Source organism: Emys orbicularis, chromosome 24, assembly GCF_028017835.1.
Source record: "Emys orbicularis isolate rEmyOrb1 chromosome 24, rEmyOrb1.hap1, whole genome shotgun sequence".
NCBI classification, from domain to species: domain Eukaryota; kingdom Metazoa; phylum Chordata; order Testudines; family Emydidae; genus Emys; species Emys orbicularis.
The window spans coordinates 8,291,442-8,318,801 of NC_088706.1; the positions used below are offsets into that span (position 1 = coordinate 8,291,442).

Below are 27,360 nucleotides of genomic sequence, written 5' to 3' on the forward strand. Positions count from 1 at the left end.
TGAGGAAACAGAGCGAAGAGGAGCTGGTGGGGAGATGATTCCCCAGGGGAGGCAGGTGTCCCGGAGTCCCCGGGCGATGCTCTGGAACTGCTCCCCACAAAGCCAGGCAGGACTCTGGGGAGCCTCCTCTCCCTCGGAGCAGACTGTCTTCAGGGCAAGAAGCTCACACGGCTTCACCTCCTGGGAGCATTCAGCATATGCCCGTCCGTATGCTTCCCACAGCGAGTCCGCCCAGGCCGGGTCCTGGGGCAGCCAGAGGGTCCTGCACCCCCACTCCGCAGTCAGACATGACTCTCAGCCAGCCAGTAAAACAGAGGTTTATTAGATGACAGGAACACGGTCTAAAACAGAGCTTGTCGGTCCAGCGAACGGGACCCCTCGGCCGGGTCCATTCTGGGGCCCAGCGAGCCAGACACCCCCGTCTGCACTCACTCCCCGTCCCCAGCCAGCTCCCAACTGAAACCCCCTCCAGCCCCTCCTCCTCTGGGCTTTGTCTCTTTCCCCGGGCCAGGAGGTCACCTGATCTCTTTGTTCACCTTTAGCTATTTCCTTGCAGGGGGGAAGGGCCCCTGGCCATTTGTTGCCAGGAGACAGAGTGTCGGTGATTTATGCACACTGGCCCTTTGCTCTGCAACAATCTCACCCCCTAGAGACTTAAGAAATGCATAGGGGAAACTGAGGCACCCACACAGTATTCAGAGGAAACATTAAGAACAGTCCCACTTCGTCACAGCAGGGCAGGAGGGATTCGCTGTCCCATCCCAGTTCTCACTATATCCCTGAGCCCCCCCCCCCCCAGCTCTGCACCCCGAGCTCCTCGCTGAGCCCCCACCTCTGCACCCCAAGCTCCCCACTGACCCCCCCCCCCAGCTCTGCATCCAGGCTCCCCGCTGAGCCCCCCCAGGTCTCTGTACCCCAGGCTCCCCGCTGAGCCCCCCCAGGTCTCTGCACCCCAAGCTCTCCGCTGAGACCATCCCCAGCTCTGCACCCCGGGGTGCCCAGGGAACTGACCTGGCCTTATGGTACTGTCTCTTCCCCAGCAGACATGGCCTCCAGCTGCCAAATGGGCAGCATTGACAGCCTGGAGCTGCTGGACCTGCTCTTTGACCGACAGGACGGGGTCCTCCGGAACGTGGAGTTCGGGGGCCACACGGCCGGCTGGCCCGGGCCAGAGCAGAGTGTGAGTTCCCCTCCCCCAAAGCCGGGGCCAGCGGGGGAGGCAGGGGCACACGAGGGAAAAACCGGCCTGGTCTCCCAACCAGGCATTCCCTCTGCCTGGGAGGCCAACAAGTCACTGACTGATCCGCCCATGCAGTGCACTAGTGCCGGGGGTGGGGAGGGGGAGGCTGTCCCCACCCCCTCCCCTGGGTGCCCTGGGATCCCCACCCCATGCACTAGTGCCGGGAACCCCAGTCCCAGCCCCCAACCCGGCCCCCGGCTGGCTCACGCTCTGGCAGGGCGTGTCCATGGGCAGGCCAATGCCCGGCTCCATCCATGCCCTGCTTCCCCCTCCTGTGGGTGACTCGTCTCCTGGTCTCATTTCCGTCTCTTCTCCAGCAGCTGCCCGGTGCCCAGGAGAACGAGGATTTCCTCAGCTCCATCCTGGGCTCGGGGGACTCCGGCTCCGACTCCCCGATCTGGTCCCCTGCAGCCAGCGACAGCGGCATCTCCGAGGACCCGAACTCGGACCAGCTCGACAGCCCCCAGCACTACGTGCCCACAGGCAGCCCGGGGGGCTACTCAGATGGGGGGCCCGGTGAGCCGGCGTACCCCTACCAGGAGTCCTCCCAGGCCCAGTCCGCTCCCAGCCTGCCTGGGGCTGACCTGCGGGAGGCCGAAGTCTCCATAGACCTCGGTGAGTTCAGGTGTGGAGCTGGAGTGGGGGGAAAGGGGAGCCTCATTGGGGAGCCCGGGATGAAGGGAGCTGGGAGAGGGGCTCAGCGGGGAGCCTGGGGTGCAGAGCTGGGGGGGTCAGCAGGGAGCTCGGGTGATGGGAGCTGGGGGGGTCAGTGGGGAGCCCAGGATGCAGCGCTGGGGGGGGTCATCAGGGAGCCCGGGGTGTAGAGCTGGGAGGGGAGGGTCAGTGGGGAGCCTGGGGTGCAGAGCTGGGGGGATCAGCGGGGGGCTTGGGGTGCAAAGCTGGGAGGGGGGCTCAGCAGGGAGCCCAGGGTGAAGGGAGCTGGGGGGCTCAGTGGGGAGCCCGGGGTGCAGAGCTGGGGGGGTCAGCGGGGAGCTCGGGTGATGGGAGCTGGGGGGGTCAGTGGGGAGCCCAGCGGGGAGCCCGGGATGCAGAGCTGGGGGGGTCAGTCAGTGGGGAGCTTGGGAAGCACAGCTGGGGGGGGTCAGCGGGGAGCTCGGGTGATGGGAGCTGGGGGGGGGGGGTCAGTGGGGAGCCCGGGGTGCAGAGCTGGGAGGGGGGGCTCAGGGTGCAGAGCTGGGGGGGGCTCAGCGGGGAGCCCGGGGTGCAGAGCTGGGGGGGGTCAGTGGGGAGCTCGGGTGATGGGAGCTGGGGGGGTCAGTGGGGAGCCTGGGGTGCAGAGCTGGGGGGGTCAGTGGGGAGCCTGAGGTGAAGGGAGCTGGGAGGGGGACTCAGCAGGGAGCCTGGGGTGCAGAATTGGGGGGGGGAGCGAAGGGGGGGGGCCCAGACGGGTGCGCACGCAGCCTGTGCGCGGGGGCTGAGCGGTCCTTCCCGAGCACACAAGCCCGTCCAGCGTGGAACTGCAGTGCGAGTGGATCTTGCCGGTAACACCCCGAGTCACCAGCAGATGGCGGTAAATCCCGCTGGTTGCAGCCAGCCCTGGCACAGCGAGGAACCTGCAGCCAGAGCAGGTTGGGGGCAGGGCTGCCCGGGGGGGGGGGCAAGTGGGGCAATTTGCCCCGGGCCCCGCAGGGGCCCCCACGAGAATATAGTATTCTATAGTACTGCAACTTTTTTTTATAGAAGGGGCCCCCGAAATTGCTTTGCCCCAGGCCCCCTGAATCCTCTGGGCGGCCCTGGTTGGGGGAGCTGGGGGTGGGGGTCTGGCAGCTGGAGCCCCAAGTCCCAGGCTCAGCTCCACACTCAGGGCCTGATGCTCCGTCAGCCTCCACCCTGTGTCGTCTGGTGACTCGCTCTCACGGGGCGCGGGAGGAGCCCGGCTCGGGGGCGGCGATGAGTCCGGGTGCCAAGCAGGAGGCGTCAGGCCCACAGGACTCCAGCGAGGGGGATCCTGCAGGGGACTCAGGGGGTGGAGTGGATTGGGGCCCGGACACCAGGGCTAACGCCCCGAGCAAGAAGCCGGTCAGCTGGCCCAGGGCATTGATCACACTGACCCCCCGTCTCCCCTTGTCCTTCATCCCAGACATGTGGAATCCTGGTTTTTTCTCGGAGAAGAGTGGCAACTTGCCTGCTCCCACTCAGATCGCCGCTTCCTGCACCCTGACGGTGAAGGACCTGCTGCTGTCCAACAACTGTGAGATGGTGAGGGCCTTGCATTCCACCTGCCCATCCCCAGGAACTCTCCATCCATCCACCTGTCCACCCATCCCAACCCACTATCCATCCCCCCATCCATCCACCTGTCCCCCCATCCTTCCGTCCATCCATCCACCTGTCCACCCATCCCAACCCACTATCCATCCCCCATCTATCTCCCCATCCCCCCGTCCTTCCATCCATCCATCCATCCATCCATCCATCCATCCATCCATCCATCCATCCATCCATCCATCCATCCGACAATTCATCTGTCCACCCGTCCCCACCCACTATCCATCCCCCCCATCCATCCATCCAGTCCCATCCACTCTCCATCCATCCACCTGTCCACCCATCCCAACCCACTATCCATCCCCCCATCCATCCACCTGTCTACCCATCCCCACCCACTATCCATCCACCTGTCCCCCTGCCACCCCGTCCGTCCATCCATCCATTTCCATCCATCCATCTGTCCACCCATCCCCACCCACTATCCATCCCCTCCTCCATCCACCTGTCCCCCCCGTCTGTCCATCCATCCATCTGTCCACCTGTCCCCACCCACTATCCATCCATCCCCCTGTCCATCCATCCATCCATCCATCCATCCATCCATCCATCCATCCATTCCCATCCACTCTCCATCCATCCATCTGTCCACCTGTCCCCACCCACTGTCCATCCATCCATCCTCCCCAATCTCACTGTATCCATCCGTCCACCTCTCTATATCCTCCATCCATCCACCTGTCCCCCTGTCCATCCATCCATCCATCCATTCCCATCCACTCTCCATCCATCCTTCCCCATTTGCTCTGTAATTACTGGATTGCAGAAGGTCAGGTCCAAAGAGCCCGATTCTCTCTTGCCCTGCACCTTGCGCAGTCATTTGCACCCGTGCAAAGGGATGTAAAATGTCCCCAGAGCAGAGCAGGGCATTTTACAGCCCCTGTGCCCTGTTGTACACAACAGCATGAGCTGCAGGGCAATGGCAAACTGGGCCAAGCGTGTGTTAATTAGGGTTTGAAAGTTCAGCATAGATAACCCTGGTCGGGGCTGGGCAGATGACAAGCAGGGACTGTGAAAAGCGTCCTCCACTGGGGGCAGTGCCTGAGGACCTGAGTCCATTCCCGTCATATCTCTGCTTTTCCAGGCCTGCCCCCCACCCCCAACAGCACCCCTCAATCCTGACCTTGCAGCCTTGGACTTTTCTGACCCTGCCAAAATCTCTGGTTCACTTTGAGGTCTGCAGAGGGGTCAGGTGGGCTTGCCCTGCCCCCTGGGATGGTCCCCCCAGCTGGGAGGATGGCCATGTGGCCGGGCTCTCGGAGCAGAACCGGGGGGGGGGCAGGGGGCAAGGCGCTTCCAGGGATAACACATTGGTGCCATTGACGCAGCAGCAGCAGCAGCTGATGACCCCAGTGTTGCTGAGACAAAGTCACGGGCACTGCCAGGAGCTGGTGCTGACAGAGGACGAGAAGAAGCTGCTGGCCAAGGAGGGGGTCGCACTGCCCACCCAGCTGCCCCTCACCAAGGTAAGGAGAGGCCAAGGGACGGGATCCCCCCTGGGTCACCTTTACAGCTGAGTCTTATCCTTCCAGTACATGGAGAGCCAGCGGGGTAGTCATGGAGGGGGTTGGGGGCATGGAGGGCCCATGGGATGGGGGTCCCTGCTGGGCTCATTGTGGACTCAGCCGTAGGTTCTGGTCTGCTGTTGGCTCCTGGAGCAGATCTAGGCCACGGCAGTGCCACCGACTCCAGGGGTGTGGTGGTACTCGCTCATCCCAGGGTTGAATTGGACCCCAGCGGAGGAGCCTGGGTGGGAGTGAGGGACAGTGAATGGGCCACGGGGGTGGCTTGTAGGACAGATCTTGGTGGATGCCCAGGCCCTGGGGGAAGCGGGTTGTTCACAGAGGAGAGATCAGCCCTTGGGGGCTAGGGGAGGGAGAGTGGCGGGGCCGGCTTGTTCGCCATCCCCAGAACCTGTGCTCCCTGCTGGGCCATCTCAGCCAAGGGAGTTTGGTTAGTGTCAAAACTCCTGGGTCCTATCCACTGGGGGGCCTTGAGCAGGTCCCCTCCCCTCTTGGTGCCTCAGTTTCCCATCTTGGTGGGGGGGGGTCAGGTAACTGCTCCCTGCAGAGCATTCCAGCCCCCCCAGTGAGAGGCGCACAGTAGTATCTATTCTCCGGGGTCACAGGGTGATGGGCTGTGGGGCTGGGAAGGACCCCAGTCGGGGAGTCCCCCCCCCCCCCCAGCGCCATGGTCCAGGCTCTGCCCTTCTCTCCGGCAGTACGAGGAGAGAGTGCTGAAGAAGATCCGCCGGAAGATCCGGAATAAGCAGTCGGCTCAGGAAAGCCGGAAGAAGAAGAAGGAATATATCGACGGGCTGGAGAGCCGGTGAGACCCCGGCCACTCTCTCCGCACATCCGAGCAGGAGCTGCCTGCCTCAGGCTGGAGCCGGCTGGCTCTGGGCCCCACTCCCCGGTGCCCTGCCCCTCGTGCAGTCATTTACCGCTGGGCCACGGGGGCACAATGCCCCTGGGCTGGGCTGTTGGCGGTGCAGGCTCGGGTCCTCTCTCTAGACGGGAACCTGCTTCATGCCCCTACCTAGTTCCCACCCAGCGCTGCCCCACGGAGCCGTCTCTGCCCCCACCCCAGTTCCTATCTCAGCCCTGCTCCCCATGTCCCATCTCTGCCCCCGCCTTTCCCATCTCAGCCCGCCACCGGCTCACGCCTCCTCCCGGTTCTCCCCCCAGGATGTCGGCCTGCACGGCGCAGAACCAGGAACTGCAAAGAAAAGTGCTGCACCTGGAGAAGCAGAACTCGTGAGTCCCAGCTCCCTGCTGCCAGGGGGATGGGGGCACTGGCTGTCTCCCCCTTAACCTGAATAACCGGATGATCCGGCTGCAAAGAGAGCCCAGGGGATGCCTCCCCCAGCCCTCCTGGAAGTGAAAGTTACCCAGAGCCCCCCTGGAGATGGCCCTGCTAGCTCCCACCTCGGCCATCAGGGCAGGCTGGCTCCCTGCACTTGGCCCCGGGGCTGCAAACAGAGATGGGCCCAAGTCGCCCACTTCAGCCCTGCCACCTGATCTAGTTCTAACTAGAACCCGAGGGATGGGTCTGCCCCTGGGGCCCCATGGGGGGCAGTGCTCCCCCCTTCAGCGCCTGCCTCTGACCAGGTCTTTTCCGCATCCAGGTCCCTCCTGGAGCAACTGAGGAAACTCCAGACCCTCGTGGTGCAGTCGACTAACAAAGCCGCCCAGACGGGGACCTGCATCGCGGTGCGTGGAGATCTCTCGCCATTTGCCCCCTTCTCTGCTGATGCCTCCAAGGGGGGCTGGGCCTAGCTTTAGGGGAGCAGGGGGCTCTGCTGGGCAAGACTTCCTGGACCCCCTCCATCTCCTTTCCCCCCACTGCCTCCATGTAGCCATGAGACCCCCTATTCCTGTGGAGGGGTACGGCCCAGCAGCAGCTGGGGGCTGCACCAGCAGCTGGGGGCTGCACCAGCACCCCCGGCTCTGCCATTGCCTCTGTGTTGGGGGTGGGCTCTGTCATGGTCTGGCTCCGTGGAGCTTTGCCCCCCCACACACACACATACTGCTGCTGACCACAGGATGGCGCTCTGATACCACGGGAACGGGCACAGGCAAGGAAGGGTAGATGGACAGGCGGGCAGACAAACATCACAGAGTGTATGGGGCCCGATAGAGAGTCAGAGAGAAGTGGGATGAATGGGGATAGAAAGCGAGCAAGACAGACAGAGAGGTATGAACGGGGCTGGATGGACAGATAGACATTGGGGGTATGGATGGATAGACAGATAGACACTGGAGTATGAATGGGGATGGATGGACGGACAGACAGAGGGGTATGGATGGAGATGGACGGACGGACAGACAGACAGAGGATGGGGATGGACGGACGGACAGACAGACAGAGGGGTATGGATGGAAATGGATGGATGGACAGACAGAGGATGGGGATGGATGGACAGACAGACAGACATTGGGGTATGAATGGGGATGGATGGACGGACAGAGGGATATGGATGGAGATGGATGGATGGATGGATAGACAGACTGAGGATGGGGATGGGCGGACAGAGAGGGGTATAAATGGGGATGGATGGACAGAGAGGGGTATGGATGGAGATGGATGGATGGATGGACAGACAGAGGATGGGGATGGACGGACGGATGGACAGACAGAGGATGGGGAGGGATGGACAGACAGAGGGGTATAAATGGGGCTGGATGGACAGACAGAGGGGTATGGATGGAGATGGATGGATGGATGGATAGACAGACTGAGGATGGGGATGGACGGACAGACAGACAGACAGATATTGTGGTATGAATGGGGATGGAAGACAGACAGACTCATGACCTGCTCCCAGTGTCCCTAGGGAAGTTGAAGTAGGTCCTCTGGCTGGTACCCAAGTTCCCCTACTCTTGCCCCCCCAACCCACAGACGGGGGGGGGGGGAGGAGACCATGACTATCGGAGGGACCAGCTGACGTCTCTCTCCCTCCGACTCGCAGGTGCTGCTGCTCTCCTTCGCCCTGATCGTCTTCCCCTCCATCAGCCCCTTTGCCCCCAATAAAGCGGAGCCGGAAGGTGACTTTGGGCCGGTGAGAGGTACGTGCTGGTAATGTGCAGAATGCAGTGGGAGTTCAGGGGTCCACTACATGCCGGCTGCTCCCTGGGAGCTCAGGGGTCCTGCACAGACCTACTGGCAATGGACGGTGTTGTGGTTAAGGTCTGGGAGACAGGACAGCTGCCTTTCAAGCCCGGCTCTGCCATGACTCGCTGGGTGACCAAGGCACTGTCCCCAGGTCCGTGCCTCAGTTTCCCAGTATGTAACACCAGGAGGATACTGATGTGAGATGACATCGGTGGCGGGGTAAGCAGGGCTAAAGCTAAGTCCTTGTCCACAGGCAGTACCCCCGCCCCCCCATTCAGGGGCTGGGCTGGGAAGCTGCCGTCTTCCCAATTAAAGTAAAACCCAAGGGCTTTACATTAAAATTTGGTTTAATAAAAATTCCCCTGGCACTTTTTTTTGCAGTCTGAATGCCAACCTGGGTAGCCCTGCCTTCCTAAATGCCCCATGGAGCTTTCACTAGACATTGGTTCTTTTTAATCCCTGGGGCCGCAGAGCACTGCGGGGTTGCTGCGAGCTGTTAAGCAGTCGCCGCGTTCCACCCCAGAAGTGGCTGCATTTCAGCACTGAGGGAAACACAATCCCGAGGCAGCATTGCCGTATAGTTATGCAGATGTCCGGTTCCACCCCAGAGGTGGCTGTATTTCAGCGCCGGGAGAACGCGATCCCGGGGCAGCATTGCCGTATGCTATTACGCTGTCCGGTTCCACCCCAGAAGTGGCTGCATTTCAGCACTGGGGGGGGGGGGGGACACGATCCCGAGGCAGCATTGCCATATACTGTTATGCAGATGTCCGGTTCCACCCCAGAGGTGGCTGCATGGTAGTGCTGGGTGGAGCGATTTCCGTGCCCTGTAAAGAACCATGGGGTGCAGAATGATTCTCACAACTTGTGGGGGAAGGGCGGGGCGGAGGGGCACTGCTGAATGGTGCTGGGCGGCTGGCGCTGGGAGACGCCCCACTGATTGGGCTTGTGCCCTCTCCGTCCCCCCGTGGCAGTGTTCTCCAGGTCTCTCCATAACGCTGCCTCCTCCCGGGTGGCCTATGCCCTGATGAAGGACGGCGCCGAGAGCCCCCAGGAGCCGGAGAATCCCGTGTGGACGGAGTACGCCGGCGAGGCCCAGGGCGAGCCCCGGGGAGTCCTCCGCAAATTCCTCAGCAGCCAGGCGCTCGCCAGGCCCCGGGCAGAGGCTCCCCAGGCCAACGGGACCGGGGCCCTGCCGCAGGACGGACACTCGGACTTGGAGGGGCTGCGTCACGACGGCCCCATGGCGGCCTCGCTGGCCTGGACAGAGCCCAGCCAGCCCAGCCAGGTGCGGCTGGAGCCGGCCGAGGAGCTGTGAACGCCCCCGGCTGCCTCCCCCGTGCCCGGCCAGCGACGGCGTGAGCGGGAGGGCCGGGAGCCACTGGCCAGGACCCCGGCCGGGGGGGGGGCGGGCACTGATGGGAGTGCTGCCCTCGGGGGCTGCCCGGGGTGGGGTGGGGCAGAGCGTGTGTGGGAGAGTGAGAGAGAAAGGGGGTCAAAAGAGGGGGGGGCAGCTGGCTCCTCGGAGGCTCCAGCAATCGCCGGGGAGGGGAGCCTGGCCCCTGGGCAGCTGCCATTTCACCCAGCCCGGAGCTGCAGGGGAACAAGGCTCTCCGGCCCCCATCCAGCCTTCCACCCCCCTGGGCTGGGGCACGGTCGCCGCCGGGTCCCCTGTAGATTCCATGGGCTGGGAGGTATCCCTGCGAATTGTCTGACATTTCCCCTTCCTCTCCTGCCCCTTCCCCCCTTTCGGTGACGCCCGTTGGGAATTGCAGACGTTTATCCCAGCGCTGCCCGTCCACCCCAGCCCCACATCTGTGTCTCTTCTCTGTGCTCCCTCGGCTTGGGGAGGGGAGCTGGGGACCTGCACAGAGCGGCCCAGGAAAGGGACGGGTCGGTCCCCTCCCGGCCCCACGGCACGTGGCCTCTGGGTGCATAGCCCCCAAATCCCCTCAAAGGCCCGGGGAGGTGGGCAGAAACCGGGCCGCCCTGCAGCTCCACTTTGCAGGCGGCTGGGGGGAGGAGGGGGATCCAGAGGCAGCGGGGAAGGGGACCGGGCAGTTTCCCAATGGGAGCCGATCCTGTCTGAGAGAGGCGCAAGGGGGAGCGGGGCCCTTTGTGAAAATGGCGGGGGACGGGCTGGAAAACCACGGGTTGCTCTCCCCAGTGTGTGGGGAGCTGGTTCATACTCAACGAAGGCCCCGGGGACATTGGCTAGGGGGCTGGAGTGCAAGCGAGTCGGGGGTCGGGCTCTGCCTGCTCCTAGCACTGCCTCTCCGGGGGGGGGGGAGTTGAAATGGCCAGGCACAGCCCGGGGGGCACAACCCCTCAGGAGCCGAGAGCTTGCTCCTGAGTTCAGCAAAGCAGCACTGACCGCACCTGGCCCCGTGCTGGGATCCGGCTTAGCCGCCAGGCAGAGGGAAAGCGTCAGGAGCTGTGCGTGTGTGTGTGTGTGAGTGTGAGAGAGAGAGAGACACTGCCTGAGGTCATGTGCCCAGGGCCCCGGGCCGCGCAGTTCGACGGGACGCCAGGGCTAAGATGCTGGAACTGAATCGCCTAAGCAAGGCAGCGTGAGCCCCGCCTGAGTGCCTCCCCCACTTCCCTCGGGGGAGCCTAGTCCCCAGGATAATATCCTGGGGGGGAGGCATAGGGAGAACCCCTGAGGTGGTGGCGACTGACCCTGCCTAGGGTCTCAGAGCCCTTCCCCAGAGGGAGGCCTGCGAAATCCAGGGGGGGGGGGGTAAGTGGGGCAATTTGCCCCAGGCCCGGGCCCCGCCGGGCCCCCATGAGAATATAGTATTCTCTAGTATTGCAACCTTTTTTTATGGAAGGGGCCCCCGAAATTGCTTTGCCCCAGGCCCCCTGAATCCTCTGGGCGGCCCTGGCGAAATCCAGCTGGTGCCAGGGCAGCCTGTGTCCCTGGCTAGAGTGGGGCACACGCTGCGATTCTCTCCAGGGGGGGCCCGCATGGCGGGGGGGGGGCAGCGGGGGATGCTGGGATATTTGGTGTTTCTCTGTGTTTGGGGGCGGGGGTGTGGATTGTTTTTTTTTTTAAGCCTGAGTTTTCGTCTCCTAATAAACTATTTTAGAAGAAACGGCTGTGGAGTTTGGCGGGGGTGGAACCAGGAAGGTATACGGGGTTGGCCAACACTGGGACGGCCAAAGGCCAGCACCCGACCGACCGCGGCTTTCCACCCCCCCCCTCCCCCCCGCCCCGGAGGACGCTTCCCCTGCACTCTCCCTCTGACCGGATTGTCAGACGCGCCGAGCACCCAAGTCAATGGGAGCTGCAGAGGCTCTGAAAAATCAGCCCCATGGGGAACGGGCAGGGCACCGTGGGGAGGGGGCTCCCTCCTCCTGCAGATTCCCCTGGCGCGGCTTCCTGCTCCACCAATGCCCGCCTGGCTTTACGCTGTCCTCCTTGGCACTCACTCATGGAATGGGGGGGGGGGCAGCAGAAGCGAGCTAGCACAGAATTGGAGGGGCGAGCAGCTGGGGGAGGGATGCCCGGGCAGGGCCGGATAAACGTGTCCAGGACCATACGGTTGTAGCTGGCTGAACAACAGAGCAGGGGCCTGGTAGCACTTCCTGGGCGGTGGGGACTGAGGGCACATGGGTCCTTGGGAGTGGCAGACCTGTGGGACTGAAGGAGGAGGGGGCAGGTACAGAGGTGGGGGGGGGGGCGCAGTGAGAATAAGGAGGCGTCGGCCTTTCCTAGCTGGAGACCTGGCTGCAAATCCCAGCGGAGGGTCACGGGCCAGGCAGGTGCGTGTGTCACAAATGCAACCACGGCTCAGGAGCGAGTCGGGGCCGGGGCAGAAGGGGGCCCCCAGCAGGCACGTCCCCTTCGTTCCTAGAGGGCAGCAGTCCAAGTCACCCCCATTGCTGGCTGACTCCCCTCTGCCCCCCAGGGCAGGGCAGGGCCCGGAGATAACCAGAAGATTCAGTCTCCAGGGCTCTTAGGTTTGGTTTTACAGGGTGTGTCTACGCTGCAATCAGCCACCCGCGGCTGGCCCGTCCAGCTGACTCGGGCATGCAGGGCTCGGGCGAAGGGTGCAGATGCTTGGGCTGCGGCCGGAGCTCTGGGACCCTCCCACCTCTCTTGTTAATGGCCGTGTCGACCCACCCTTAGAGACTACACCACAAGGACTCTTGGGTCCAGTGGGACCCTACCCAGGGCCAGCTGATTATCCCATACCGGCCCGGCGCCCTGGAAAGCCCAAGTCATGTTGTATTTATTCCCCGCACGGTGCACCTGGTCTGGGGCAGGCCCAAAACACAGTCCCATGTCACGCCGCACACCCCTGCTCCAGCATCTTCTGCCACATCCAGACTCCACCTTGGTCCCCACCTGGCCTTTCAGCAGCACGGCTGCCCCAGCCTTCCCCGCAGGAGACCTTCCAAGCATCTCCCTGACTTCCAAGGTTGGAAGAGTAGCACCACCGCTGGTCTAAGGCCCTCAGCCCTCTCCCGCCTCCCGGCCCTGGCTCTCCGGCTCAGGACGGGCAGCAGACTTACCCCTGTGCTGCTCCCCCAGAGCCCTCCTGCCCTTCCTTGTAAAGGCCCCTCCCCATTCACACCTGTCTTCCGCTCATGATTAGCCCCAGCTGCCACCTTGCTCTTTAATCAGGTCCTCCTGGGGGGCACGTGTGCTGGCAGAGAGGCACTGGCCCCTCTGCACTTAAAGGGGCCAGTCACCCAGGGGTTGCAGGAGGGCAAAGATGAACATTATGAGCAGAGGACGAAGGTGGTGCCCAGGTATCCGTGTTGCCACTTGGCCAGCTGTGAAGGATGGGGAGGGATAGCTCAGTGGTTTGAGCATTGGCCTGCTAAACCCAGGGTTGTGAGTTCAATCCTTGAGGGGGCCACTTAGGGATCTGGGGCAAAATCAGTACTTGGTCCTGCTAGTGAAGGCAGGGGGCTGGACTTGATGACCTTTCAGGCTCCCTTCCAGCTCTAGGAGACAGGTATATCTCCATATATTAATATTAAAGGAGCAGGGTGGGCGTCCCAGCCCCATTCTACACTGGATCATGACCAAGGGATTCCTCCGCCCTCCTCTGGAGAACCACGTGGGGCAGCCCAGAGGTGGCTGCATTCCAGCAGAGGGGGAGGGAGTTCTGCCTGTGGAGGCTGCTCTGGGAGCCTTTGGGTAGTGATGCTCTAGAAAAGCGAAGCCAGGAAGTAGCATCATCTCCATCGCTCTGGGCGTTGGACGCTCGCCCTCCCCAAGTAACCTAACCACACGTTTCGGGGCGCAGCATCTCCGTCATTGCAAGGGGCCTGCTGTACCAGGAGGAGCTTTCCCCTTCCCTTCCAGCACGAGGCCTGGGCCCTGGCTGGAGACAGACCTCAGCCTGGCTAGGCCAACGCCTTGTTCCTCTGCATTCAGCTTTCCTCAGGCGAGGTCCTGACCACAATGTGGGCGGAACCGAGGGGCTGTGAGATGCCGCGGCGCGGAGAGGGGCTTTTATCCTTTGATGCCTGATAGATAGATGGAGTTTGCCACAGACACCCTGAGCTCCTGACTGGCATGGAGAGAGAAGAGTGCTAGGCTGGTTGGTGTGAGCAAACAGGCCAGCCCAGGAGAACGTGGGGAGGGGAGGGGAGGGAGCAAATTTCTGGCGGGCAGGAAATCAGGGCTGGGCATTGTTATGAAAGAGAGGATTTCCCCTGGTGTCCTTAGCCCACATTTCCCCTCCACCTCCTGCCAGGGGGTAGCCAGTTGGCTTCCGCTCTCCCCTCCACCCCAGAAGTGGCTGCATTTCAGTGGCTGCGTGTGGCCAGGGACAGATCCGGAAGTCCTGTGCTTGGGCAAACTCCCCTTAACGGCAAAGGGAATGTGCCAGAGTGCAAACTGGGTAAGGACCCTCGGGATTTGGCCTTGGTGTGGCAGCAGAAGTTGAGCAGGGCAGTCACGGGTCGGGCGTGACAGAGAGAAGTTGGATCAGTGGGGAAGAAGGCGGAGCAGAGCCCCACCCAATCAAAGGGTCGTTAGGCTGTTAGGCGCCTAAATACCCTGAGGATCTAGGCCTCTGTCCCTGAGCCACACGCAGTGTTCCTGCCTGATTCCCGTACCCCGGGTGAGCACATTCCCGGGCTGGCAGCTCTCTGGGGCCTGCGCTTCCGAGAACAGCCCTGCCTTGCTTTCGTCCTCAGCCTCAGTTATCCTCAGGCATCAATCTGCATCCCGAAATGAAATGGATGGAGCAGGGGCTGAGCAGAGCAGCTGACTCCGAGTCGGCACTGCCCTAAGGGACGGCAAAGGCATGGGGCCAAGCCCCCGCAGCGCCTCCCAGAGGCAAGGAGAGGTGTGGCGCCTCCGGGAACTCCCAGCGAGGTCCAGAGGCCAGAGCACTGGATGGGGACTCAGGAGACCAGGGAGCTAGTGCCAGCTCTGCTACGGCGCTGCTGTTTGCCCTTGGGTGAGTCACTTTGCCTCTTGGTCTGTTGAGATTGTCGGCTCTTTGGGAGAGGGGGCGTGGGATGAGCTCCAATTTGCAAGTCATTGATTTTGTTCGGAGCTGCGGAAGCCCGGGGGGTTCATTGGTATTCCGGTCGCAGGGAGCGAGCTGGCTGAGTGCGCCAGAGTGCGGCCCAGCGGGGACGGGGGAGGGGTGAGATGGAGCCGCCTTTGAAGGGACAGCTGAGGGCATGTCGACACTCCAAACTGGCAGTGCATGTCCTTAGGTCGGTGGTGAGTGTCCTCAGCTGGAGCGCTTCCACCGACCTAAGAGGGGCAGTGTGGGGAGCGGACAGCCCGGTCTCTCAGCTCCACTGGCAGCTCCCTGCTGGACCCCGTCTGCCCCACAGGCCCCCGGCACGTTGTCCCCCCCCTCCCTATTCCCTGCCAGGAATGGGGGGAAGCCACCTGGGGCATCTTGGCCTCCCCCGCTCTCTGCCAGGAGCGGGTGGGGGGTGAGCTGCTGGGGATTCTCACCCCGGCTCCCTGCCAGGAGCGGGGTCCAGCCCCCCAGCTCACCCTGAGGCAGCTGGGCTCTAGCTGCCCGGTTTACTTGTCAATTTCATGGCTCCTGCCCTGAAATGGACAAGACAAGGTAAGGGACGCTGTGTCTGCAGGGACAGGGCTTCCCCTAACTCCACTGACCTAAGCCTTACCCCTGTTGCGGAGGGGGAGTTATTCTATCAGTGTAGTAGGGTGGGAAGAAAGGGACGCTATGGGATGAGAATCTCAACCGTTAATTCTCCCTTTCGTCCTTCCCTGCCAGGAAATTAGTCATGAATTTCTTCTCCACGCACCACCTACTCTGCAGTCCCTTTGGCAACAGGGCCTTGCAAATGTGTGCGGTTGGAAATTTGTACCGTTCGGGTATGTCTACACTGCAAAAAAATGGTGAGCTCCTAACTGGGGCTAGCTACCGCGGGGCAAACTCGAGTTCAGCCCCCGGCTCCTCCGTGGGCTTTCTCTGGAGCTGCTCACCCACGCGGCTGCATCTTCACTGCTCTTCTCACCTGAGCAAGAGAACCCGAGTTCAGAACGTGCCTTGTTTTGGCAATGTAGACGTACCCTGAGTTATAAAAGTCATGTGATGTTGTTTCTGATGGCCAGTTCCTGTAGGGTTGCAAAGTGGACGTGTTCCAACGGGCTGCGTGGTTTGAAATCAGTGTCTTAGTCGAAAGGTACGTGCATGAATTCCAGGGGGGTTGTAGAGCCCTGGGGGCACGTCTACACTGCATTGTAGCCCCAGGCTTTCCAACCCACCCTTGAGCTTCCACCATGCATTGTAAACCTGGGCATTGTACACCGGGTCTCCCAGCCCTCCTAACTCGGGTCTGCCGCTCGACCTGCGTCCACGCTGCAAAATGACAGGGCTCGGCGCTCTGACCCCGCCCCACTAGCAGGGTCCTGGGACCCAGGGCCTGAGGGTTTGCTGACCCGAGTCAGACTGATTTGTGTGTGGACGGAAGTGGGGCTTGGGCTCAAACCTGAGTCAGAGCCCGAGCGTAGTTAATTCATGCAATCCGAGAACAGAACCCATCCCCCATGACCTACTGCTATGTCCCTAACCCATCACAGCCCCGTGCAGAAGGCTAGCACACGGCCAGTGTGTCACTGCCATCCTCTGTAGGCCCTGATTTGAAGACTTAAGGATTTCAGTTGTGCCTGGCCTTCGCGCTGGCCTCCTGCATGGGCTGAATTTCACCCATTGCACCCTGCGAGGGTTCCTTGTTTAAATCGCAGATTACTTCTGTTCCCTAATTGGATGGCTTTATGGGACTGACCACCAGCCAGTACTGCCAATTGCAATCTGACAAGTGACTATAATAATAATACAGAACCCTCGCTTTCCTCTAGCACTTTTCATCCACAGAACGCAAAGCTCTTTACGAAGGAGGTCCCCGTTTTATAGCTGGGGAAACTGAGGCACAGAGCATGGCCGTGACTTGCCCAAGGTCAGCCAGCAGGTCAGTGGCAGCGGTGGGACCAGACTCCCTGGCTCCTAGCACCCTGTCCAGCAGGTCACACTGCCTCCATGACTCAACTGCTAGGGAAATCAAACATCAGTGTGTCCCCATCAAATCCACTCAAATCGAAACGCACTTTCTGATCAGAGCGGCTCTTTTGCAGACAATTTTCTCCCCCGGCTGCTCAACTCTACAGATTCCCAGGACACTCTGATCCTCCCGGGTTCCTATTTGCAGGCGCGATCTCCCCAACAGACCCTTTCAATCGCTCTGTTCCGTGTCACCTCCGCCGAGCGCCGTGGTGGAGCGCAGCAGCTGGACTGGCTACAATAGAAGCTGCCAGTGTGTGTCTCGTGGGCCCCACGAATTAAAGATTAGTGGCAGTTTTAATGACGCAGACAAGCAGCAGGAGGGCACAAACTGGAGCTCGTCCCCCAGTTTGAATCTAACTTGTTTGCAAACCTGTTCTGGGCCTGATTTGGAGAGGTGCTGGAGTACTTGCAACTCAGGATTGGACCCTAAATGTTTTATGGGACGGCTGTAATTTAAGGATAATGTCTGGGCGTAGCTCAGCGAATCATAGAAATGTAGGACTGAAAGGGACCTCCTGAGGTCACCTAGTCCAGCCCCCTGCGCTGAGGCAGGACCAAGTCAACCTAGACCAGCCCTGACAGGGGTTTGTCCAACCTGCTCCTAAAAACCTCCAGTGACGGGGCTTCCACCACCTCCCTTGGGAGCCTGATCCAGAGCTTCACTCCCCTGAGACTTGGAAAGTTTTTCCTAAGATCTAACCCAGTGGTAGACAACCTATGGCATGTATGCCGAAGGCGGCACGCCAGCTGATTTTCAGTGGCACTCACACTGCCCGGGTCCTGGCCACCGGTCCCGGGGGCTCTGCATTTTAATTTAATTTTAAATGAAGCTTCTTAAACATTTTAAAAACCTTATTTACTTTACAGACAACAATAGTTTAGTTCTATATTATAGACTTATAGAAAGAGACCTTCTAAAAGCGTTAAAATGTATGACTGGCATGCGAAACCTTAAATCAGAGTGAATAAATGAAGACTCGGCACACCGCTTCTGAAAGGTTGCCGACCCCTGATCTAACCTAAATCTCCCTGGCTGCAGATTAAGTCAATTACATCATCCTACTTCCAGTGGTCATGGAGAACAACTGATCACCGTCCTCTTTAGAACAGCCCAGTTCACTGTCATGTTGGCTAGGAATCAAACCCAGGGGAGCAGCTTGGGGGCTCGCTCTGGTCACCGCCCTGCTAGCGACATGCCCCCAATGCTCACCGAAAGTGCTTTTGACAAAGGTGTAATTTAAGATTAAATAGCCAGCAGTCAGCCTCTCCAGGCTGGAAGCTGGCAGGTGAAATGAGGAGGGCAAGAGGGGAAATTGAATGCAGTTTTCAATCTGACAGATAGAGGATTTAAAGTGCGGGGAGAGCAGTGGTTATCTGCTAAGTGGGTCTCTCCTCCGGAGACGGTGTGTTTGTTCAGAGGATTAAATTGGGTCAAAAAGCCTTGCAAGATCCCTGTATCCCATTCTGACTCCTAATGACTTCCAGAGAACGCTGGAAATGAAGATCTGGCCCCCCTGGGAATTCAGCCTGCCGAACGGAAATGCCTCCCCCAATGCTCGCTTCCACGGGTGGTTTGAAGACGACACTGGCTGATCGGTAGGGTAGAAGAGATCAAACTGCAGGGACAGATTCTTCCCTCGCTGGTGTAAATCAGGAATAAGTTGAGTGAGTGTGGAAGGAACACTAAAGAAACACCGGGCCAGATTCTCCGCTGCCCTGCCACTTGAATGATCACCAGCGCAAAGTGGGTGTGAAACGGGACCTGCCTGTCACACACGACTGTGTAGATTTGCTATATTCTGGTAATCAGCTGCCAACATTTCACACCAGAGGGGGCTGCATTGCAATGATCCGTGGTGCAGTTCCCAGCCACAAGCTCTGGGATACGGTAGCGGGAACAGGTAAAAACTGGAGTGGAATGGAAGGCCTCTCTTACTTAGACTGTAGGGACCACCTTTTGGTTCTGTGTTTGTACAGCGCCTAGCGCAACAGAGTCCTGGGCCCTGACAGGGGCTATGACAATACAAACAACAACTAACAGTGGAAGCGTGTCTGGCAAACCTGTATTAACAGAGTAATAGACACAGGGCTGGGTTGCCCCCGGCTCGTCTGCACTGAAACAGGCTCCTGCTGCGGAGGCCGCCTCCTCTCCCGACCCCCACCCCACCCTCTGTTTGTTTCTCACCCAGCTATTGCACCTTGCCGTTGCCCTTCGTGAGACGAGCTAGCCGAGAGCTCAGGAGACACAAGTTCAAGCCCCTGCTTTGCCACAAATGTCCTTTGTGTCCTTGGGTGCATCCCCTCATCTCCCAGTCCCCCCGCTGTACAGTGGGGGTAACAGCATTGCCCTTGGGAGGATAAATGCATGGACGAGTGGGAGGAGCTCAGATACGGTGGTGATGGGGGGCCAGATACCTACCACAGCTAGTCAGCTTATTAGCAGATATATTCCAGTAGCACCTAGAGGTGGTATGGACCCTGGGGCACCAGGGGCTGCCCAGACACACAGTGAGAGACTGTCCCTGCCCCAAGGAGCTCACGGTCTAAATAGACAAAGGCGGGAGGGGAAGCCCTTTGTCCAAGGTCTCAGTTCCCGGCTCCGTGCCTCAGTTTCCCCCGTTTCGAGCAAGGCGTGTCGTTTGACTACACGTCTGGACGGCGTCGAACACAATGAGACGCTGATGCCGAGTGTGTGGGGGGGGGGGGGGTCTGGGCGCTGCTGTAGGGCCAAGAAGAAATACGGTAATCATCCTACGGGGGACGTTGGTAAAAGTCACCTTAATATTGCTCCTGTTCACACGGCGATTCCTCTCCCCTCCCACCCCTTTCCTTGCCTGAGCCGCTCCGGCGCACCGTCCTCTCCTGCTGTTTCCCTGCTAAGGGAGCGAGTGCAGGAGAGGAAAGAGTCGCTGCGGGGAGCAGGCAGCGGTTTTGCTGCTCCCGTGCTCTTGCCACGCGTGGCAGGGAGGGGGCTCTCCGCGGGCTGATCCAAACGGAGCGGTGCCGAGAGATCGGATCCGAAACTTGGTGGAAGCAGCGAAAAGCAGAGGCCGGCGCGAGCCGTGGCTTGGAAAGGGAAGGCGAGGAGAGTCCAGGAGCAAGCACCAGCATGTCTGAGCCCAACTGCACGGGTGAGAAACTCCCGGCAGGAGGCAACGGGAATCTCTCCAATCACAGCCTGGTGGACCTGGTCTCCTTCCTGCCTTCGGACGGCACCCAAGCCACCCGGATCGCTATCGCTGTTGTCTACTCCGCCGTCTGCACCCTGGGGATGCTGGGCAACCTGCTGGTGTTCTTCCTCTTGGGCTCCAGGCCCCGCCGGAGAATGTCCAGCGTGACTTGCTTCGTGCTCAACCTGGCGGTGACCGACTTCCAGTTTGTCCTGACCTTGCCCTTCTGGGCGGTGGACACGGCCCTGGATTTCAGCTGGCCCTTCGGCAAGGTCATGTGCAAGCTGATCGCCTCGGTCTCGGCCATGAATATGTACGCCAGCGTCTTCTTCCTCACTGCCATGAGCGTGGCCCGCTACTGCTCTGTGGTGTCGTCCCTCAAGGCCGACCAGGGCTCCTCCTCCAGGCGCCTGGCTAAGGTGGCCAGTGCCATCATCTGGCTCTTTGCCGCCTTAGCCACCTTGCCACACGCCATCTTCTCCACCACCCATAGGGTCTCCGGGGATGAGCTCTGCCTGGTTAAGTTCCCCAACCAAGCCCTGACGGCCTGGGGCATCTTCATCAAATTCAACCTGGTGCCCTTCACGGAAGCCTTCTACAACACCCAGGCGTACATCTTCCCCGTCACCGTGTGCCTGGCTCACACCAACAGCTGCCTCAACCCCGTCCTCTACTGCCTGGTGAGACGGGAGTTCCGAGAGGCGCTGAAGGGACTCTTGCTCAAGGTAACCCCTTCCTTCAGCAAACGTGCCAGCAAAGCCCACCCCAGGCAGGGCTCAGCCCTGCTAGCCCGGCCAGCAGCCAGGGAACTGCCTGAGCCTCTGTGCTGTGGGTGAAGCTCCGCTCATCTCAATGTCGAGGGGTCATGGCTGAGGCACCGGATTAGGACCCAGGACAACTGGGGTCTCTCCCTGACTCTGTGCCTCCGTCTCCCCTCCCACCTTTTGTCTGTCTTGTCTATTTAGATTGCAAGCTCTCCGGGGCAGGGATTGTCTCCTGCTTTGTGTATGTACAGCGCCTAGCGCAAAGGGGCTGCAATCTCAATGGGGGTCACTAGGTGCTATCCGGATACATTTGGGGCAGTAGTGTCTGTTCATTCAGCTCCCTGCACTGGAGTCTTTGGGGGGCCCTGGAATACAAATAATGACACTAACGGGGGAGCGGGGTGTGTGTGTGTGGGGGGGGAATCTAGTCAGTCTTTAAAATGTATGTGGGATCCAAGTGTTTAGGGGACAAAATCCCTGGAGATCAGCTCTAGGCGGAGATTTTCCAAGCTGTCTAAGGGCTTTGGACTCCCGAATCCCATTTGAATGAATGGGAACTGAGCGTCTCAATCCCCTCTGGTATACTGAAAGTCACAGACTTATAGGGGAAAGAGAAGAGTTTCTAAGGCAGGGTGTGGGGTGGGGTAGCGAGGGGGGAATGCCTCTGTACTGTTCTTCCTTTGAAGCCTTGCTTCGATGCCCAAGCCAAGAAGGATTTCAGCACTCCGGATAGCTCCCCAAGAAGCCTTGGGAAAAAGAAACCCAGGAGAGAATGACCCTATGGACATGACTTGGTGCTTTGGCGATAGTCCGATTCTCCCCTGCGTGGGGGAACGAGGCCGGGGCAGCTCCCAAGAGCAGAACTGGAGCTGGGAACCCAGCCATCCCTGCTCCGGCTTGGGACACAATTGCTTTGGGAGGGGGCGGTTCTGGGGGCAGAGAAGGGGATGTGCCATTGGGGGTGATCTGTGCGAGTGTTTCAATTGCGACAAAACCCAAGTGGCATGTGAAAGTCTAACGGTAAAGTCATTAAAAAGGCCGGGTGTCTCGGCGTACAATACTGCTCCTAGACGGCTGCTTGGCTGTGAGAGAGAGAGAGAGAGAGAGAGGGTGCTGGTGAATGAAAACAAGTCCGTGTGTGTGAGAGAGCACGCACACACACACACACACACACTGATCCTGCAAACTGCCTGGCAGAGAAGACAAGTCCTGGTCCCACGAGCCCTAGGCCCCTTTTCTCTTAAGATAAACAGCAGGCTCTGGCTTAACGCAGTGGGGGAGCAGGGAGTTGAAACCTGGCTCTTTGATCAGTCCCCGGGGGCCGGCAGGGCTTCTGAACAGTGGGGATAAGGCTCAAGCTCTGTCTTAGCAACCACAAACACAACGGGGCAGGGGACGATGGAGCCTTGACTGCACGTTTCAGGTCAGGTTTAATTGCAAGTGTGTGAATTAGTAGACGAGGGAAACCGAACAAAATGCCTCTTCTGGCTGTTCTGGGGGGCTGGCTTTGGGCTGTAGGGACTCCTGCATGCCTGTCACCGGATGTCCTGTAATCAGGTAAGCAGGAAAGGTGGTTGTGTAAAAGGCCCTCATTGTCTCCAAGGTCTGTTGCACAAGCAGGCGTTGTGCAGCGCGACCTGCGAGAGTGGCTCTGACACACGCCCAGTGGATGGGCCCACACCTGCATTCCTCTGAGTGGAACCCCACCGTACACTCGCCATTTGACCGGCCCACCAGGGTACAGCACCCCCCTGCTTCCCAGCTGTATTACCTCCAGCTCGGCCAGCGGGATTTGGCCCCTGCTCTAAAATCCTCTTTGGGAGCCGTGACAGCTGCTAAACGCAGCGACCGAGACCAGCTTGTTCCAAGCAGCGCTGGGCTTCTCTATCCATAGGAACATCCCACTCAGTGAGAAAAGGGCTAAAATAAGACCCCAAATGCATCTTATCTCACCTCATTCTTGTACTCGCCTTGCCTGCTTATGTGGGTTCCACTTGTCCCAGCCCCCCTTTCTGAGTCGGAGGCTCAGCCGGCATCTTTCGGACTCTGAGTTCACAGGCTGTCCTCGATCCAATTCAAAGTTCCTTGAACTTCCTGAGACCCTGAACCTGCTCCAAACTGGAGCAGGGGAAGGGGGTGTGTGTCAGGTTAGACTTCAAAGCAGTAGGCTCTCTGCTTTGTCCTTTAATTACTGGTGAGTGGTTAGCTATTGGAAGGATTGGTCTACTTCTGTCTACAGCCCCTGGCCTGGGTTACTACAGGATGTGTCAGCAATACAATACCCACCAAACCCGCAGAGAAATGTATACAACTTTCATAAAAACGAATATGGACACGTCCCACGTTCTACGCACCACGTTCCACACTCCTAGGAGTCTCTGACGCCCCTAGCAGCGAGATGAACTGGGTCAGAGGCGCAGCTGGGGTCCTTGGGAGGAGCCACAGAAATCATTGCAGCACAGTCTATTTGTGATTTTATCATGATCTCTAGTGTTGTCCTTAAAGCCCCAGCTGCTGGAATAATGCGATTGCTGGAGAATCTCAGCTTCCAGAGGGAAAGTAAGTTTCAAGCCCGTGTGGTTGCAGAGAAAAGCTTGACAACGTGACGCAAGGGTACCCGAAAAGCTCAACAGCCAGAAGGGAAATAAAAAGAACCCAACATTTATTCTTCTAAAGCCCTCACTCAACAATCTCATGGAGTTCTGAAGCTCGGGGCTCGGCCACACTGTCCTTGCGTCACGCTGTTTTGTGCCATGACACTGCCACGTCTCCAGCCGGCGGCAGCATGGGGTGACACCCTGTTGCAAACGCTGCGTGCCCAGTTACAAGAACGTCAGCTTGGCTGGACCGATCCGACCTGAGGGCCATGACCAACACCAGATGCTTCAGAGGAAGTGGCAAGAAAACCCAGATGTGGGATAACCTACCCCTGGGAGCCCTTCCCTACCCCCGCTGATCCAGGATCCAGGCCAGGGGGTTTCAATGGAGTTCATAGAATCATAGAATCTCAGGGTTGGAAGGGACCTCAGGAGGTCATCTAGTCCAACCCCCTGCTCAAAGCCCAGACAGATTTTTGCCCCAGATCCCTAAATGGCCCCCTCAAGGATTGAACTCACAACCCTAGGGTTTAGCAGGCCAATGCTCAAACCACTGAGCTAACCCCCAGGAAAAGCTGGGCTTTGATCTTTAGCTGGTGTAATTCGCCGGAGCTCCAGTAGCTGAGAATCTGACCCTGGGTTTGTAACGGGAACGGTGACAGCAGCATGGTCCAGCAGTGAACGCACAGGAGAGGGGGGGGGTCAGGAGAGCTTGACTCTGTTCCTGACTCTACCACGGTCTCACTGGGTGGCCTGGGGCAAGTCCTGGCCCCTCTTTGTGCCTCAGTTTCCCCCCCGTAAAGGGGAGATGAGACTCCCTAATGAGACTGACCCAGTGCGTGGGTAAGGCTTAATTGCTGTGACTATGAGCCTGTGGGGTGGTGTCAGACTCCACTCCATCCCCTTTTCTCTCTTGTCAGACACACCGTGTCGAGCCTGGCAAGCCCTGAGCCGCTGTGCAGTGCCGCTCCCTTATCAATGACTGGAAGCCGCTAGGCGCTGGCGCGGGGGGGCGGGTGTCCAGGAGAGGCGGGCAGCTGTGAATTAATGAAGCCACGCACCAGAAATCACAAGCGGCTTTGACAGCAGAAGCCCTCGGCTGCTCGTGGATCAGGGGAGCCGCAACCTTTCGGATGAATGTAAAACCCAAATGTCAGCGCCCTGATTCTAATTAAGTCTTTTATTGCTCGTCTCCGATCCCACCTGTGAACGTTACGTGTCACCCTTTGATGCGATCCCCATGCGAAGGCACGGCCGTGGACACAGCTTCCTCGCCTCCCTTTTGCTGCGGCCACAAGTGGAGCTGATGGGTATCTACACACACAAGCACACGCAGCTTTGCTCGGCTCGGTTCAAAAGGCAGCTGGGAAAAGACCATCAAAGCCCTGGGTGGTTTAAGCGAGACTAATAAACAGCATCGGCGATCAGCCAAATCGCCTTGAACGGGACACTTCCCTGCCGCTCGGGAGCCGGGAAATTCTAAGCTGGAGATTAAAGTGATTGATTTGCGGTCTCCTTTGCTCCAGGGGTCAGAACTCGCTGCCCCAGGCAGTAGCTGCCGTAAGGGGAGGGCCTGAAGGGGTGGGCTGGGGGAAAAGGATGAAGACGAGGTTAAGGACCAAGCTGCAGCCTCAAACTCTCAGAGCCTGGCTCTTGCCTCAGGTGGTGTAAATCGGGAGCAGTGCTGGACTTGTACCCAGTCAGAGGAGAACCAGACCCTTCGCTTTGCTGTCACTGGCAAGTGTAAGGGCCTAATTCTGCCAGGGGTTGAGTGCAGCTGGCGGGGGTGGGGGGCAGACTGGCCCTGCCTGGGATTGAGCCCTAAATGCTCGATCCTGCAAACGAGTTGAGCACTCTGGTCCCAGTCTAGCGAAAGGCGGAAGTATGAGCTTCCCTTCCAGCCCGTGCCTGGTACCACTGACTGAGAGGGCTTGAGATGTGCTTGAAGTTCAACACATGCTTAAGTGCTAGGCTGGGTCATAGAATCAGAGGGTCAGCAGGGACCGCAAGGGTCAGCCACTAACCCCCTGCCGAGATGCAGGATTTGTTGGGTCTAAACCATCCAAGACAGATGGCTCCAGGAGCTTCCCAAACCTCCCTTGACAGCCTGGTCCATTGTCCTGCTGCTTTTACAGAGAGCAAGTTTTCCTGGCCAAAGCCAAGGTGCTCGGCAGCTGTAGGATTGGGCCCAATAGATTTTTAAATTCAATTAAGATTTTTTTTTGGTATCCTTGCTTAAAAAAACCCACCATTTTTATCAACTTTTCTGAACTAAAAATCAATTCATTTTCCTATAGATTTCTCAATGGTCTTAAGCAAAGCAGATTCACAGAGGCGGGGAGGAGGGGAAACCAGCCCCCACTCCCAACCAGCCACACGCACAGAACACAACTCTACAACAGCAACTGTGCAGAAAGAGGCCAGGAGACTGGCCCCGGGGAAGCACCAGCCACTGGCCCGGGGTTCTGATCTCAGTGTCAAGCCCGCGTCACTTCCTGGCGGTCAATGGGGTTTACCAGCATCACTGAGATCAGAATTCCCCCCTGCGAGCGAGGACGGATGTCAAGAAGAGACCCATCATCGGGCCAAATTCAAAGGCAGATCTAAGGCAGATCTAAGGGAGTCTGAGCTGTTAACTTACACTGACTTCCAGCCTCAACGGTGTGCTTGGTTCACGCCGGAGATGTCCTGGTGTGACTCCGGTTCTGTGGAGTCCCACTGGTTCATAAAGCTACTGTGACTCAGTAACGAGTGAGGCCATGAGGCTCTCTCGGATACAGCCAGCCCACTCCCACACGCCTTGAGTGGTCATTTATGGGCACGCACAGGTGCACGGCGGGGAGGAAACAGCCCCCCATATAGTCTTTACCCCCCGTTACCCCTCACACATCACCGCCAGCTTAGCCCATCCATACCCGTAATAATTTGCACCTTGCATCTGGTGATCTCAACGTACTTTACAGGCATTCTTGATTAAGCCTTTACGGCCCCACCTATGAAGCAGGTCAGAGTCATTATCCCCGTTTTGTAGACGGGGCAACAATTCACCCAAGTTCCCACAGTAGGTCAGGAACAGAACCCAGGAGTCCTTGACTGCTAGTCCCGTGCCCTAGCCACTGGACCACACTGCCTCCTCGGGGCAAATACATGGTACGGACAGAACTGGTTGAGTCGGCTGGGTGCGCTGTAGTGACCTGCACTGGTGTGGGATCATACAGTCGCCCTCCCTGGGACCTGCTGCAGATCAGACAGGGAGCAGTGGGTCTCAAACTTTTGTACTGGTGACCCCTTTCACATCGCAAGCCTCTGAGTGCGACCCCCCTAAGAAAATAAACACCCTTTTGAATATATTTAACACCATTATAAATGCTGGAGGCAAGCGGGGTTTGGGGTGGAGGTTGACAGCTCGCGACCCCCTGTTTGAGAACCCCCTGTTGTAAAGCTATTCCGGTCGCAGAAACAGACAGACGAGCCCAGATGCCTTGTCTGGCGTAGGCAGCAATGCGCAGCCCGGAGAGTTATTTGCAAATCACCATCTTCTCCATTCAGCTCTGCAAAGGAAACGGAGCTGAAAGGGAAGAGGCAGCGCCAGGGGACCACGGCTGAAAACACGCAAACCAAACAGGGCTGGTTTGATGTTGCATGAGACAGAGCGAGCGAGCGAGAGAGAACAACCCTACGACGAGGCCTTATCTACACTGGCAGCAGCCGGCAGGGTAGGTGTAGCTACATTGCAGGCTGCGTCCATACTCTGGTGTGTACCTACGCACGGCAGTGAAAGACTCTGGCAAGGGGAAGGCAGTGGGGAAAGACTCGGGCACCGTGGGGGTGAGGTCACTGTTCACCACTGCAATGCAGCCTCCTCGGAGGTGGGCCACAGCAGTTGTTGAATAGCCCCCAGCAACAGCCAAGGATCCGGAAGCCCCTGCTCTTGCCTCTTCCTATGGGGTTAGTTAATAGTGGACTCCTGGTCTAAGTCCCTTCCTGGAGGAGACACGTGTGTTGCTGCCTCTAGTGGTGGAGAACCTCAGCCTCTTTCAAAACTAGAGAACTGGCAAACTCAGCCCACAGCGTGCACCCTGTCCCAGCTGCTGCCGCATGGGCCCTTACACAGCACCCCTGCCTCCTGCTCAAATCCATTGGAAGAGGGGGTCAAATATTGCGATA

The 27,360-nt window shown here is 59.2% G+C and overlaps 2 protein-coding genes across 2 annotated transcripts; both read left to right on the forward strand.

Annotated features, from left to right (window-relative positions):
• The first annotated feature begins 1,045 nt into the window (after positions 1–1,045).
• CREB3L3 (cAMP responsive element binding protein 3 like 3) lies at positions 1,046–9,461 on the forward strand. The gene is made up of 9 exons (XM_065422281.1): positions 1,046–1,180; positions 1,558–1,855; positions 3,342–3,460; positions 4,858–4,995; positions 5,751–5,857; positions 6,217–6,285; positions 6,657–6,741; positions 8,001–8,097; positions 9,118–9,461. The coding sequence occupies exons 1-9, from the start codon at positions 1,046–1,048 to the stop codon at positions 9,459–9,461; spliced, it is 1,392 nt and encodes a 463-aa protein (XP_065278353.1).
• Positions 9,462–19,771: 10,310 nt separating this feature from the next.
• Positions 19,772–24,143, forward strand: LOC135894268 (relaxin-3 receptor 1-like). The gene is made up of 3 exons (XM_065422332.1): positions 19,772–20,547; positions 21,505–21,616; positions 24,114–24,143. The coding sequence occupies exons 1-3, from the start codon at positions 19,772–19,774 to the stop codon at positions 24,141–24,143; spliced, it is 918 nt and encodes a 305-aa protein (XP_065278404.1).
• Positions 24,144–27,360: the final 3,217 nt, after the last annotated feature.

Excerpts from the sequence above, each read along its gene's own strand:
- CREB3L3 (XM_065422281.1), top strand. The coding sequence starts at position 1,046 with ATGGCCTCCAGCTGCCAAATGGGCAGCATTGACAGCCTGGAGCTGCTG. Across the intron at positions 1,856-3,341 it reads CGAAGTCTCCATAGACCTCG|ACATGTGGAATCCTGGTTTT; the intron begins GTGAGTTCAGGT and ends CCTTCATCCCAG. Across the intron at positions 5,858-6,216 it reads ATCGACGGGCTGGAGAGCCG|GATGTCGGCCTGCACGGCGC; the intron begins GTGAGACCCCGG and ends TTCTCCCCCCAG.
- LOC135894268 (XM_065422332.1), top strand. The coding sequence starts at position 19,772 with ATGTCTGAGCCCAACTGCACGGGTGAGAAACTCCCGGCAGGAGGCAAC. Across the intron at positions 20,548-21,504 it reads CGAGAGGCGCTGAAGGGACT|TTGCTTTGGGAGGGGGCGGT; the intron begins CTTGCTCAAGGT and ends CTTGGGACACAA. Across the intron at positions 21,617-24,113 it reads TGGCATGTGAAAGTCTAACG|ACACACCGTGTCGAGCCTGG; the intron begins GTAAAGTCATTA and ends CTCTCTTGTCAG.